General features: G+C 39.6%; 1 protein-coding gene across 6 annotated transcripts in view; it reads right to left on the bottom strand.

Annotated features, from left to right (window-relative positions):
- The window catches only part of rbm20 (RNA binding motif protein 20), a 69,520-nt gene that overhangs the window by 27,518 nt on the left and 26,767 nt on the right, over positions 1 to 15,235 (bottom strand). For 4 of the 6 annotated variants that reach the window (XM_034598554.1, XM_034598545.1, XM_034598529.1 and 1 more), the window contains exons 2-4: positions 2,657 to 3,704; positions 1,818 to 1,882; positions 1,346 to 1,455 (exon numbers count right to left, since the gene is read on the bottom strand). In XM_034598554.1, the coding sequence (XP_034454445.1) occupies positions 1,346 to 1,455; positions 1,818 to 1,882; positions 2,657 to 3,704 (1,223 nt within the window). Of the gene's footprint in view, positions 1 to 1,345; positions 1,456 to 1,817; positions 1,883 to 2,656; positions 3,705 to 11,557; positions 11,716 to 11,863; positions 12,041 to 15,235 lie in introns of those variants that run through there. The other 2 variants (XM_034598561.1, XM_034598570.1) reach the window with 2 other exon arrangements.

The following is a 15,235-nucleotide window of genomic DNA, read 5'->3' as shown; positions in this document are numbered from 1 at the left end:
TAAAATATTTCCAACAAAATGTCTCATTCAAAAGTATTCGTTTTTTCACCGGGTTGAAAGAAAAGGGCTCAATACATGCATCTGTGCTGAGAACGGACATCGGAGAAGTGTAATGATACTGTATTGTGATATGAATGTACGCTCAGTTTCTCAGTTATAATCTATTGTTTGTTCCAGCAGTGGTTCGGTGTTTACAATAGACAATTTGAAAACTAATTTTAAAGTCGAATTTAGGATGCTTCCATAAGTTTATTTAGAGTTCAAATCTAAAGACAATATTTTCTTAATTTACAATAATCTGAATGCACCGTGATTAAAATGGTGTGTCTTCAGGTTTTCTGTAAAATGGACCATTCTGTTATGCACAGAAACCTTGCACGCTGAGTCCAATGAATTTCATTTTTATTTTTGTTCTTAAAATTCCCAGTAGGAGATGAAATGGTCGAGCAGTGAGGATGATTTTGTGGCGCTCACACTTCTTAAAAAAAACCATCCAATACTGAAACGCTGTCAGGAACAATAAACGGCCTCAAACAAATCTCTGGATCAGCTTTGACAGATGCGAAAACAAGCAAATCAAACCTGTTCTGAAAAATATAATGACTCAGACCCGATTTGCAACTATGATTGACTCGTGGGGCCATATTTATTTTCAAGCAATAAACATGCAACAATTTTGGAGAAAAAAAATACGGACATGGTGTGCAAATACCTTAACAGTCCTGACTTATTAGCTCAAAAGAAAAAACTTCTTATTTACAGCAATTCTGCACCAAGCTTTCTAAACACTAAATACTTAACATAAAGGCAAAGAACCAATACAATTTTACATATCTTACCAGAGTAAAAAGACAATCTTTCCAACTCCATGAAAACATTGAATAAAAGAGGTGACAAGTAAAAGGCCCCCCACTGGTCGTACGTCTAATATATCATTATACGTAAGGGAATACTTATGGGATATACAATACAGTGGAATGATACTATGGCTTTGATAGAGAACAGGTGCACCGTATGTTATGTTACGGAAGTCATTCGATTTGTCCGTTTGGAGCAATAACATGTGCACCAAAAGTCATAAATGCCAAGTTTGATTTGTGGTCGCTATATTTTGGATTCCAAACAATTTATTCTAACATTATAAATCAATGTATCAAACTACACTGTGTGGAGTTATAAAAATAAGCTGCCTCATTCTCTCGCGCCACTCTATATATACTCCCCCACCACCCTTCTATCACTCCGTTCCACATATTCCAGCAATCATAAAAACCTCACGCGAACATCACCGGTGAAAAAAAAGGGAACAGTCGGCTGGTCGGTGGCGACGGGTGGGTGATCCTACCTTGACTTGAGGCAGAGTAGACCATGGAGTTCGTCCCTCCGGGGTTCAGAGCTCCATCAGAAGGCCTGCCAGCACTGTAGTGAACAGCTCCAGCTGATACCACGGTGGAGCTGCAACAATCAGAGAAGGCTGATTTTAGCTGCCTCTCCCCTGCCTTGCTCGCTCATATCTTGTGACAGAGCTGATATTCATAGAAACATTAAGACAGCTGTTTATAGAGCGAGGAAAAAGAAAATAAAATGCTTCCAATTCTCAAGAAAAAGTTGTCCTGAAATGATGGATGGACTGCACAACTGGTTAGGTGCTGGATTACCAAACCATGGTCTGGGATAAAAATAAAAGCAAACATTTACTTGCATTTTTTCCTACAAAACCAGAACAAAGTAGCTTGGGGAATATCTGAAGTTGTCTCTCAGAAGTAAATTGTCATGGAAGAGCAAACATTGTAATCAAAGAGTTGCAAATGTCTCACCATTCATTTGAGTACAATGTTCGATTCTGCAGGTGTAGTTTTCCCTTCACGTGCTGGTCCCAGTCCTAGAAAGACACACACACACAAACCGTCCCAACACGGACTCAATCAACACTCTGGAAGCTCAGAACATGCGCTCCCATGTGCTTGTACAAGCTCATCGCTGAGAGCAATTAAAGAAACAACATTACAGGGGCTGCCCTTCAAAATAAAACATTTAGCTATCATCAGTTATTATCAGGCTGAAAGGACATCTTTTAGGTTTTTGAAAATCTTGTTACCATGTGAAATATGGTCATGATTTAATATATACTTAAAAGTTCAACCTTAATCTTGAAATCTCAAATTTATTCTTGACATTTTTACTTAATTCTTGTTATGTAAAATGAAAAGAAAAAGGTCTCCCATGATTTAGTTCAATTGTTTCTCATTTGGAGTTTTTCTTAACATTTCAACTTTATTTTCAAAATGCTTAAAACACTTTTCACTTGTGCTTGGCCTGAATATTTCTCCATAGCTCACTGTATGTATAGATATATATAGATATGTATAGAAGTGAGCAAGAGCATCTGAGTTTGTCTCATTTTACTAAACAAAAGTTGCTCTAATGACATAAATAATCTGCAAAAAGCCAGAGAGATAGACATAGACAGTTTTTTAAATAATAATAATAATTTTATTTGCGTATTTTATTTAGAGAAAACTACTTAGGTTGCCGTATTTTTTAATTCTCAATTGTTTATGTTAAATAATGAGCTGACAAATGTAACACTAATTGTGTTTTGGCTCTGTTGTACAAACAAGCATGTATTTAGGTTTCAACCGATCACTTCACTCACCTTAAGGTTGTAGACCTTCTTGTCACAGATGCTACACTGATGTGGCAGTTGAGTGGGCGTGACTGCGTGGTAGTCATTGACCTGATAAGGTTGAAGTTTCCTGGTACCTGAGGACAGGGTTTCCTCGTTTCCGTGCAGGGTCTGGTAGCCCCCAAATCCCTGCATGCCACTTGAAGCCAGAGAGGAAACCCCACTAGTGTGATTGAACTTGGGGTCAGAGGTTGGCTCCTCTGGGTTGTACAGTTCAGTTCGGGAGCGAATCGGCTGCCCGGCTGATGTCCACACGTTGGCGGCATTGGAAACCATATCCCCCTTTCCAGTGTGATTGAAGCCAGCAGGGCTTTTCCATTGCTCCTTATGCCCAGTGGAGTTATAAACATGCATGTTCTGATCATTGACACTAAAAGCAGCTTGTTGTCCCTGCATATCCTGCCTATAGAAATCGCTCTGAAAACCTACATTGTTCATGTTTTTAGCCTGAGTGTTAATCACTGTGAACTGTCCATCACCAGCAGTGGCTGATGCTGCAGACGTCCCTCCGACTTGGTTATACTGAAGACGCCTGTCAGTATCAGATGGGTAAGCTGACCCTGTCTTTTTACCGTACTCCACACCCTGCTGGCCCACTGTCCCCCCCCCACCAGGATGGTTCAGTCTCACACTCTCTGGATTTTGGTGGAACCCCCCAGCCACCAAGGCCCCCAAGGCTGAATTTGAAGAGGGGAAACCTAGCACCCCTGTGGGGAAGGCACCCTGCTGATTCCCAACCATAGCTGAAGTCCGTAGCTGATTGAAAAGCGGTTGAGACATGGCGACATTGGAGAGAACCTGATTGAGAAGAGCGGCGGCAGTGGCTGTGTTCCCCCCCTGAGCCAGTTTAAGGCGCTGGAGGGTGAGCTGAGCCTGGAGCTGAGCGAGCTGGAGGCTGGCTGGAGTCAGGAGGAGCTGCTGGTTATACTGCTGGGGCCCCGCGGGCACACAGCCTGGAAATTGACCACCCACCTGAAGGCCTTTCTTATCGGTGGGGTCCACAGGTACCACACTGAGGCTGTAAGAACAAAAAACATCTGTCATTCTCTAGAAGTGGGATTCAGGCACTTTCAACAGACACAGAAACATCAGTCAGATCAGGTGGCTGATGGAGTCTGCAGACGGTCGTACCGGCTGCATGAATCCAGCCAATGGTGCTGGAGGAAACATGAATTCATAGAAAATACCAGAAGGAACCAGTGAGAAAAAGGATATGAAAGCGTTGATTAAGGAGAAGGAGCAGGCGTCCATTAGACTTTTAAACACTTATACTGCCTACAAAGAGAATTAGTTGAAGGGGACTGTGACCAGCTTTTGATTTTCAATTACAAGGTAAGAAAACTGGTATGGACAACAATACATGGCCATTATTGTGAATGTTATATGAATCTCAATTGTCACTTGTGTATGAAGCAACAACATTTTTCCTTAACATTAATCCCATTGTTCTTCTTGAAGTTCACTCACACCACTTTCAACAATTTTTGACCGGTAATGGAAAAATAGAGGCCCTGCAAACAGTTGTAGCATGTCACTGACTGTCTCACAGGTGTCTTTGGTGGAGAAAGTGTTTGTTCATTATCAAACTATCCATTATTCACACATACGGTCAATTTAGAACCTCAAATCAACCTAACCCCAATCGGCATGTGTTTGGAGTGTGGGATGAAGACAGAGTACCCAGAGAAAACCCACGAAAACACGGGGAGAACATTCAAACTTCACCACTGCAACAACGTGCCGCTCTTTATTCTTTATGCAAACACACTTTAAATGTTTGTATAATATTATAAAAACATTAAACCACATGTATACTGTGGAAAAGGATTGTGGAGCACAGAAGACTGCTGACTAGCCGTCACCTGCAGATATCAATCAATCATCAATCAATCATTTAAATTTTATGTAAAAAAATAAAAAAAATAACAAGGGGGTAAAAACCTAGAAACCTCAGAGAGAGGTGAGGGATCCCTCCTGCTGGATGGACAGAAATGCAATAGATGCAAAGAAGACATCAACAAAATAACAATATTTACAACACTGATTAGAAGACACAGTTTTCAACATGGAGAAGTGTGTCAATGTTTAAAGTATTTTACACAAGAAATGTCTGATATAAATGAAGGGAGCAGCAATCACAATCGAAATGGAGGAGTTATTGTAGGTTATGGTAGAATATGTGAGTAAGCATATTGTATATCAGGCAGTCTTGTTGTAATCATGGACCATGATGTGTTAAAGGGGACATAGCATGCAAATTCCACTTTGTTAGTGCTTCTACAGGTTAATGTGGGTATCTGGCATGTCTACCAACCCAAAAACTCTGGGAAAAAAACACTCGCGCGTTTTGTTATGGTTCCTCTAAGTCAGAAACGTCATGCTTGAGTGACTCGATTGAGCTTCCTGGGTTTTGTGTCGTAACAAGGTACTGGAAGTCTCCCTACATGGCCTTGGCCCACCCCCCACCTCACCCCCCCCCCCCCGTCCCCCCACACTTGTTACGCCGGGTTTACACCGGAGGCAGCGAGGCTGCGAGGCAGCGCAGCGCCGTTCCCAAGCACGCAGCCGCCTGGCTGTTCACACGGGACGAGCATTTCTCCGCTGGTCAGCCCGCGATTCACTCACATGTGGCATTTGTCTGGATCGTTGGGACTGGGAGGCTGCAGCAGTTGCTTGGGCGCGACCGCTCGCTCTCCCATGCGTGAGCTGGAATTTGTGTCAACGCCACACAGCCAGCAGTGTGGAAGACTTCCGCAGTGTTCAGCACTACTGTAACACTGTCACAAACACACAGAGCCCCCCCACTCGTTACGCCGGGTTTACACCGGACGCGGAAGCGCCGCTGCGAGGCAGCGCAGCGCCGTTCTCAAGCGCGCAGCCGCCTGGCTGTTCACACGGGACGAGCATTTCTCCGCGCTGGTCAGCCCCATAGACTGAATATATAAGGTCAGCCCGCGATTCTGCTTTCTCCGCTTGTTGTTGTACCCGTTGAATGTCGGGGTTCGGGGTAAATGATGGTCTTCATAGCCCCCCCCCCCCCCCACCTCTCTTTCTCTCTCTGTCTGTCTGCTTGTGTGCTTGTAGTGGATGGGCAGAGGGGGACATTTAATTATGTGATTGGGAAAATTAAAACTCCAGGACAACAGAAGGGGAATACAAAGTATGGGATGCATATTTGATCATTTATATCATATAAAATATGCAATTTATATTGTTTAAAATCATGGGGGGAGAGGGGGGAGGGGGGAGCTGGCTCATTAGCATTTAAAGGAACAGGCACTCAAAACAGGTCACTCTGTGGAGGGCTGTTTTATACAGGGTAAAAAGGGTGCTGTTTTAAATGATCCTTGTGGTATTTTGACCAAAGTATGTTACAGACATTTCATTAAGACCCCAAGGAACCATATCAACTTGTGGTAAAATGGGCATGCTATGTCCCCTTTAAGTTATTTACGTTCATTTACCATAAAACTATACATAAAAATAATATATTAATGGTATTTTAAACAAAGATTTACACTGTTGACACAAGTTTCAGCTCCTCGTGGTCACACAACTGTTTTTGCAGCGAACAAGTCAAATCTTACAAGTGATCCACCGGCAGATGGCTCGCAGTTGGGCACAGCCATCAGTTGTCTGTCAGTGCTGCCGGTTTCAGGATAAACCAAAGGAAGTTGTCTGTGCCAAGACGTATTACACAAGTGTTTGCTGCTGATGAAGGTGTTCTCGAACCTTAAATGCATTTTGTTAAGTGTCACCAAATACATTTTGGTGGTATGGCTGATGAAAGTAGCAAGAGAAAAGGCAAATGTTCATGATTACCACTTCTATTGTACCCAGATTATTTTTATACTGTATAATTTCATGTTTTCTCTTTTCTACAGGAGTTGTACAAGTGTACGTAGGCAACTGGACTTCTTCAGTTCTTTGAATAACTTCTTAAGATACCATCACCTCGATGACTGAGAATCTTCACAGACATGTTTTCTATTTGTATTCACGATCAGGTAAGTCTATCAACCACATGAGCGTAAAGCCTAGGACTAAGTTTGAGGTAAACTAAACTGGGATGAGGTGAATATTCAGGGTATAACACATCTGTATGTCTCCTGGTTTCACAGAGATGATTATCCAGTTTACTGAGAAAGAAAATCCCATGTGAACCCCGAGAGAGACGTAGATCGTAGATATAAGCAGACGGCAGCCTCCGTGTACAAACTACGTTGTGTTTCCAGATTGGACAGACTCTATCTCTCCTCACTTCTTAAGTCTGACTACTTTTAACTCAGCAGAAACACAGAAATCAACACATAAAAAAACAAAACTCAACTCTATTCTCATGTGAGTGTTATGAAGGGTAAAAATATATTATTTTTGTACATCAAAACATTTACAAGTGCTCAGCAAACATGCTGATAGGTGACTTTTCAGATATTTCCCCCTATATTTTAAAAATGAAGCTTTTTTTCATCGTGGCATAAGTCAATTACTTTTGACCACTGATGAGAAGTCACAGCATCTCTACTGTGGGCAGGCGATGAAACATATGTTTAATTTATCTGATAAATGGGGAGGTTGAAATAAACAGTGGACAGCTGTACGATTCAAACATCCAAAGGCTACAGAGCCCAAGTGCCTGTTTTACTGCCAGTTAAATGTGTTCACCACCTTCATACAACACAAGCTGCTGTCATAGAGCCGCTTCCAACCACAGGACTCCCTGATGCTGTGACCCTGTTTGACTGGTCGGTCCTGTCCTCAATTTTTGATGAATGCTCTCTCACATGCTGTCTAAACTTAGTCCACTCAACTATTTATCACATCATCTATGTTAAGCAGCCAACACCACGCCTCCTATCTAGCTACTGCTGCGACTGACCCTGCTGAAAGGTGACGGGTCGATCAGATAATCCACAGTGAATTTTTATTGATCAGCAAATCATAATACTGACACATTAGAGTTATTTTAAAGCGATCCTTCATGTGGAAAGATGGGTTAGACAATGGGTCTTGGTCCTTCTTACAAATGAAGTTCAATTGAGATAAATATGAATTTATGCAACTGAATCATGCTTGAGATTATCACCTCCAGGCCTGTGTTCCTACTGACTCATTTATCATCATATCACAAGCATCACTCATGCTCCTACTGAGCTACAGTATAAATCTTCCCACGTGACACGTGGTCTGAAATTCAAACTCAATGAAACTACGTACGTTTGTTTTGAGCAGCTTCAGTTGATTCCTATGACTGACCTCTACCACATACGTGCTATTCTAAACGTTAGCAGAATCAAATGATCCAACACTAAACTTGAGGTGACTAATAAGTGATTCTACATCACAACGACTTACATCTTTATAACTTCATATTTCATACTCTTTACTTGTCATATTTAGAGTTATGGTTAACTAGTATTATTACATACTTGCAGCCAGGCTGCTAACCAGTCAAGACTTTAAGTGTAAACACAATTTGACTCACTTAGCTTCAGATAGCAAATTCATTTTGAACACTGCTGCTCTAAATTCTAAAAAAAAAAAAATATTTGAGGGCATCAGTGAAAATTAAATCTGCAGGATTATAAAGAAAATATGCTTTCTAATTTCTTATTTCATTAATTTTATAATTATTTAGATTTTTTCATCATTTTTTGCAACTGTTTACAATCAGTTTTTTCACAATTGTATCACTGTCACGCTGTTGTTTCACTAATTTCACACAGATAAAGTCATAACGCACACTGGATTAGAAAATAACTAATCTAATTTCATGCTTCAGTCACTAACCTGATACCTGTATAACTGTATACAAGCTTAATGCTTAAAATACATCAAAATGTATGTAATGTTATGTAAAAATGTTTCAAGTTACATTTAAAATGTCAATCCAAGTGTTTTGCACTGTAAGGGGCTGTATTAAAAAATAAATCAATAAAAATGAATATGAATTAAGGTAAAGGATCACATGGGTAATTTTGCACGGTCTGGGTTTTATGTACTGTATTTGTAATAAATACAATAGTTAAAGGTTAAAACCGACCTATATGCTCATGCTTTATTCAGGTATTCACGTTACTAATAACACAGTAATGTTGGGCAATTGACCATCCATAGTTTTGCTGCTGAATGTACACACTCTTAAGTGAACAAGCACGTTGATGGAGATAGACTTACCCCGTTCCAACTTATGACTCAAAGCTATAAATACTAGAGTTGCCCTCGCCATCCCGAGACACTGTGTCCCTAATATACTAATATGGACTCTCGGGCAGCTGGCAGAGTGTGCTAGACACTTCAAACCGGTCTTGTGATGGCGACAGGGAATATAGGTGTCAAACTAAGTGCAACCAGGTGTATCAGGGAAGAAGAGTTTAAAAGAGTCACACAGGAGATCCTGTAGACAGGGATGACAAGAGAGAGAAACCTGCTAGTCTCACTCTGTTTTAAAAGAACCACGGCACCAGGAGACCTCACAGGACACACATAAGATGTGCTTTTACATTTTATATTTAATAATAATAAAACAAAAAAATATATTCACTAACGGAGCGTATCAGAAAGAGCGGCTGAGTGTGAGTAATTTGTATGAATGTAAGTTGTAACAAGCACAGAAATGAATGACATAATATTTCAGTACATAATTTGTTGTTCTTTCTGCTAAATGACAAATTGATAAACCCAGTGATTTACAAATTGGCTGAGATGGACTCTTCTTCAAACAGACCACAGATCTGCTGAATCAGGAGCTTTAACACCTCCGCCAAGGAAATTGTTTTCACTCCTGCCCGTTTGTTTGTCAGCAGGATCATGCAAAAAAAACAAAACATATTGGATGGATGGGATACATGCCGAGACTGAACCCATTACATTTTGAAACGGCTCTGGATTCATGATTTTGTTTTTCATTTGTTTGACACAAATGTTTTTGAAATTTTAACTGATTTCACAGAGAATAATTCATGGATCTTGATGACAAAGATCCGGCACATTTAGGGGACTAATATTTAGTTTGTGCAATTCAATGTGGACCCAGACAAAAATCTGATCTAGTGAATTGAAATGTGGTTTAATAAGGGGACTGTTTGCACTCCACTTAGGGCCTTTATGGGTTGATATCTGCATCTGGGCAGAGAAGCAGGGCAGCAACAGTTATTTATGTATGATCTACTCTTTTTATCCCAACTAGGAATACATACAGCTTTTTGAAAACTAAAAAATTACCATCAATGACATGTCAAATGTTGAGCAACCAGAAAACACAGACTATACAATATTTTCTAATTATGCAAGTTTAGCTTTCTGTAGCAGATGAAAAGAAGCATTTGCTGAAGAATGGAACCTATTAGCAGTAATTATGAGCGGAAACAAGCTTATTTGAACATCTTCTGTACTAAAGAAGTGTCTAAAGGATCAACACAAAACCTAAATATACTTAACTCTTTGCAGATGCTACCAAATATCCATTTAAAAAAACATAAATTGTACCAGAGAGCTTGGATCGAGGTCTATTTATGTGTGCAAGCGTCACTACCACTGTTGCAGGACAAAGACAAAGAATATCAGAATATCAGAAAATGAGATCAGACTAAATCTTTTACGAGACATATTTGTGGCTGTGATGCTCTGAACCATATTTTTACAAATATAACAGCAGTCTGTTTTTCATGCGTTCCTACTCTTCATCATTGGACCTCAAAGTCTTATCATGGCAGAGCCTCGATGTCATCAGACAGTATTGGCTCATTCGCAAGAATAGCCACTGGTGCTCTTTTAAAAACTCATGCACCGTAACACAGTTTTGTGGTGTTTTACAATAAATAAGCAATAGGGCATATAAACCACACATCACTTTTTAAAAGATAATAGCTAATCAGGCTTAGAAAAAAATTATAAGCCAAGTCAAAATATTTATAACAAAGCCTGTGTTTAAAAGTAATGTCTGACTCATATCTACTCATATTCTGGCTTTAATGTAGAGGACAGATGTCAATCAGTAGATTCTCCGACACAAGTGACACTTTGTTCTATCTGCATTGGTCCCTGTCTTCCTTCTTTGCCTCAAACACCACATTTATCTCACAGACCCTCAGATTATAAAGATAACCTGCACGACGTATTAGAGATACTGCACCGGAGCTCCGTTGTAGGACTACTGATCAGTTTGTGAAAACAACTTCCTATTATTTTCGGAACCTTTTTCAGCAAATGATCGATGAATATTTGAATCGACTTCCTCCTAACTTGCCCGTGAGTCAAGTGTTTGTCATCTAGCGTTAAGCCTGATGTCAGGTGTAAAGCCTGACGAGAAAGGGTGATAGTCCTAGTGTCCAACTTTAACCGTGTGAACGCATGCTTTCTTTTCCCGCTCAACAAAGTGCCCATCGTCCGCAAATCATTCATTATTATATATTTAAAAAACACTCTCCATTTTAACTTTAAATAAATGAAGTAAAACCACAAAATGTCATTTGTTAATAAAATAAAGCATGAGAAGTATGTTTATATGGAAAAAAAATACTTTATAGCATGAAGCCTTTTCATAAAATTCTACACCTTCATAACTCTACAATTAACTAGACAAGAGTTGCTAAAAATTGACAACAACTTGCATGATTAAGTTTGGAAGGTAAAATTTGTTAACTTTTTACTGAGTTAGTTAAAAAAAACAGTGTGAATGCTGACTTTACAGTTAAACATGCATTTACACAGAACTAAACTGAACTAAACGAACAGTCTAAAATATCAGCAATTCTCTGCAGACATTTTAAACAACATATATCTGGTGGCCCAACAGGACCTCTGAAGTAATCGGATAATACTTGTGGCAAACTGCATGAAATATGTTCAGGACAGCTTTGGATAACACACCTTCTGGTTTAAAAGTCCACGTCCAAGCTTCATCCAGGTCCATTGAATAGAAAACACTACATGGGTCCAAAGAGTCTCAACAGGGGAAGTAACAAATTAGAGGAGGGATTCAAATCCAGCTACAGAGCAGCCCTCCACTGAGTCCAATAAAACATCCAACATAGTGTCCCGCCACAGTGCCTCAGACAACCACAAATCCTGCGCCCAACACGGTGCAGCTGACCAGACTTACCACCACATTAACTACACTTCTACAGGCTTTATGTCGATAAGCGCACCTGGTGATAAAGGAAGGAACACACAAACCTTGAGAAGACAGCGGAGCAGCTGAGATCCAAGTTACACCTCTTACACTATCGCTCTGCACCACTTCTCTGACCTCCATCTGGCCAGCAGCTGAGATTGACATATGTCTCTGCCCTCTAACATGACGACTAATGCTGGCACATGTACACGACCATAACATCCCTGCCAGTGGTCCTTTCCCTATGTGAGTGACACTGTGTTAACCGGACGGGCAGAGGAGACACCATGTGATGAAAAGTCACAAGTGGTCGGCATGTGTGTGTGAGGACATGGTTAGACCAACACACACACACTGTATGTATTTACAGCAGAGGCCTGCAAATACAGTAAGTACCTGCTTCAACTTCCACACAGGCAGTAGATTGGCCCCAGTAAAGATGAATATAGACAAGAATGTAAAGTCAGAAAACAACCATTAAACCAGACCATTAATAACGAATAATACAATTTCACGGATGAAGCCTCATTTAGTCTCAGAGAGAGAATGTTTTTTTTTCTGGATCGCAGTCTTGGCACAGATGTTTCTTTTCAGTGTGCCTGGTAATTGACAGGCAGAGCCCGAACGTAAAGTCTGCACTCATGTCTGTAAATGAGAAATACTGCCCGCAGCTTTGAGCATGGAGCAGTGTGGATTTAGAAGCTGAGCGAGAGTGTTTACTGAACATTTCCAAATGTTCATGCTGATATCCTTGTATTGGATTGTTTTATCTTGTCTGTGTGGACTTGGTCTATCTATTGCTCGTATTTCTTTAGTCCTCTGTTGAATGCTGCTTGGAGTATGTGGTGTTTTTGCATTGTGAAAATATGAAAACTAATAAAACTAAAGTAATAAAAAAAGGAAGTGGCATTCATCTTTGTGGGTTAAACAACATTGAGGGGTTTTTTTTCTTTACAAATGGTTGAATTACGATACATCCTCATACGTTATTTGCAGCTGCTATAATTTAACTTTTAAGTTGTGTTTCTTTTGGAGATTAAATGAAACAAAGAAAAAAAAATACTTACTTACTTACTACTTTGATAAACTATAAATAATAGTCAGACAAAACTTCAAATGATACAATTTCTGAGTTGAATTATTTAAAGCAAAGGTAAACAATATGTTGACTCTTCTGTATGAATGACTTAACAAAATACTTCTTTAATGTTCATATGAATGTTGGACCACATTTAATATGTTTTTATATGAGAAGTTATTTTACATATCACAGGCTACACACTAGACAAACTGAAGCTATAAAAGGCTTTTTGTAGAACGCCTACAACATTTCTACTGAATATAATGATGTGAACAAATGTTTCTGATCTTAAGAGATGTTGTTTAAAGGAGCACAGCAAGCTTCAAATAAACTGCAACAACAGTACCTGCTGTTTTAACCCTTGGTTTGTGCTTGTTATGTCTCTTAATTACCTCCACTTTATAAAGGGATCGAGCAAATTTGGGTTCTTTCTTACATAAAGATTTTTTTTTTTTAACAACATGTAAATATATATGTTAATATAAGTAAGAATATGTATGTGTTATAATCAAAATCTGTTAATATGTAATAATTACACAAATATGTATGTAATTAATTTCTCTTTCCTGTTTTAATAGCACTTTATGAAGTTTGTCTGTTTGTTTGTCTACATTGTAGTTTGTTGAGGTGTGTGGCACAAAAAAAGTATGTACAGTAAAATACATGTAGCCTAAGCCTACAGTTTTATATTGTTTTTCTTTCCTGCTGTCTTCCAAAGAGCTGTAGATTCCTAGCAGCTGTAAATGTAAAACTTTATCTAAGCACATAAGCATTCAACTCCCAGGCAGGCATCACACTGACAGATTTACAATCAATCCATCTGTTCCTATCACACCCACACAGCACAGCTATAAGTCACTTTCTTATCCTGGGACACTAATGTAATTGCTATAGGATAATCCCCTGACTTTTAATATTATGATTATGATTATGATAATTATGATTATTAGTGTGCTCATTAATGCAGTGAACTAAATGTTTAGGAAACAACATATGGGTCAAATGTATGCTCCAATACTAACACCTAAGTTAAAACAACTCAAATGTATGAACAAGTCTATAACAAGTCTATAATTATATGTATTTATGTATGCCAGGATATATAAATAAATTACAGAAATTAACACCGATAAGATTTGTGGTGATGATACTGTTTTGCCATATAGTATTAAAGTATATACATATTATTTTATTATAAGCCAGAAATCATAGATGTGGGAAAGTTAAACCTTTGAACTGTGCTGATTTGCTTCTATGAAGCTGTAGAAACTGCACTTAATGTTTTACTTTTTTTTTTTTTAATTTGTTAATTTGTTGTTGTTGTTTATCATATCAGCTGTTTCCTGTTTCCTCTTGGGTGGCTTGTGATCAAGAGAAGAGGAAAAGAGGCACACACGCACTATACACTACAGTGTGTGTGTGCCTCTTTTTCCATCGGCCACTAGGTGGTGCCACATATTGCCATAACGGGCCCCTCAGATCTTGTGTGTCGACCTTATATATACAGTCTATGGTGTCGACCTGCCATATGAGGGCACTGTTTTCATTTCAATCTCCAGGTCCTGCTGAAGTGGAGAAGAGTCACGATGTTCACATTTGAATAGAATGATCATATTTGTCACCTTTGGAATACAATAAAAGTGACTGAGGAAAACCTTTTTCAAGAGCTGGGTAAAACTTTACCTCACAGCCACGAAAACTTAACACTAAAGGCACACAGCAACAAATGTGGATCCTTTCATTCATACACACATGGACAGACATGCATGAACTTCAGAATACGTGACTCGAGACACTAATCAAAAGGAGACCATGAGACCCCTGACTCTCCCAATATGGCGTAAAGTGTTACTGACATTCCAGAGCCTTAATTTAACTTTTCGACAAATCAGACACGTATAGCCACGGCCTGCAAAGTCAACACATAGCCACCATCATGCCATGAGAGACGCTTGGGGCGAGGTATGGGTGAGGATGCGGGGTCAGCTTGCCTTGCTCCACATTTGGCATGGTTGGAAGGGGGGAGTGGTTCCTGATTTATGGCGTCCCAGCAATGGGTGTAATATCTTGGCCCCAGAGACATGGGGTCTGGCCCCTTACGACCCCCATAAGACTGTCCCGTCCACAGTAAAGCATCACTTGGATTCATGCCGTGTTTCTCTGAAGATGCTTGTAAAGTGGTCAGATTTATGTTTGGGGTAAACCACAGGGTTTTATGAAGTGGTATCAAAAGGGAAACTAAAGTATGCGAGTTAACTATTATCACATTATGCCTGTGGTCATTTACTCTCAAATCATTCTGTGAGTTTGCAAGCCTGACGCTAAGTGACTGACTGAGTCGGACATAAACACA

The sequence above is a fragment of the Hippoglossus hippoglossus genome, chromosome 1, assembly GCF_009819705.1.
Source record: "Hippoglossus hippoglossus isolate fHipHip1 chromosome 1, fHipHip1.pri, whole genome shotgun sequence".
Lineage (NCBI taxonomy): Eukaryota > Metazoa > Chordata > Actinopteri > Pleuronectiformes > Pleuronectidae > Hippoglossus > Hippoglossus hippoglossus.
Note: the sequence above shows the minus strand (reverse complement) of the source record. Positions and strands in the feature narration are given on the sequence as shown.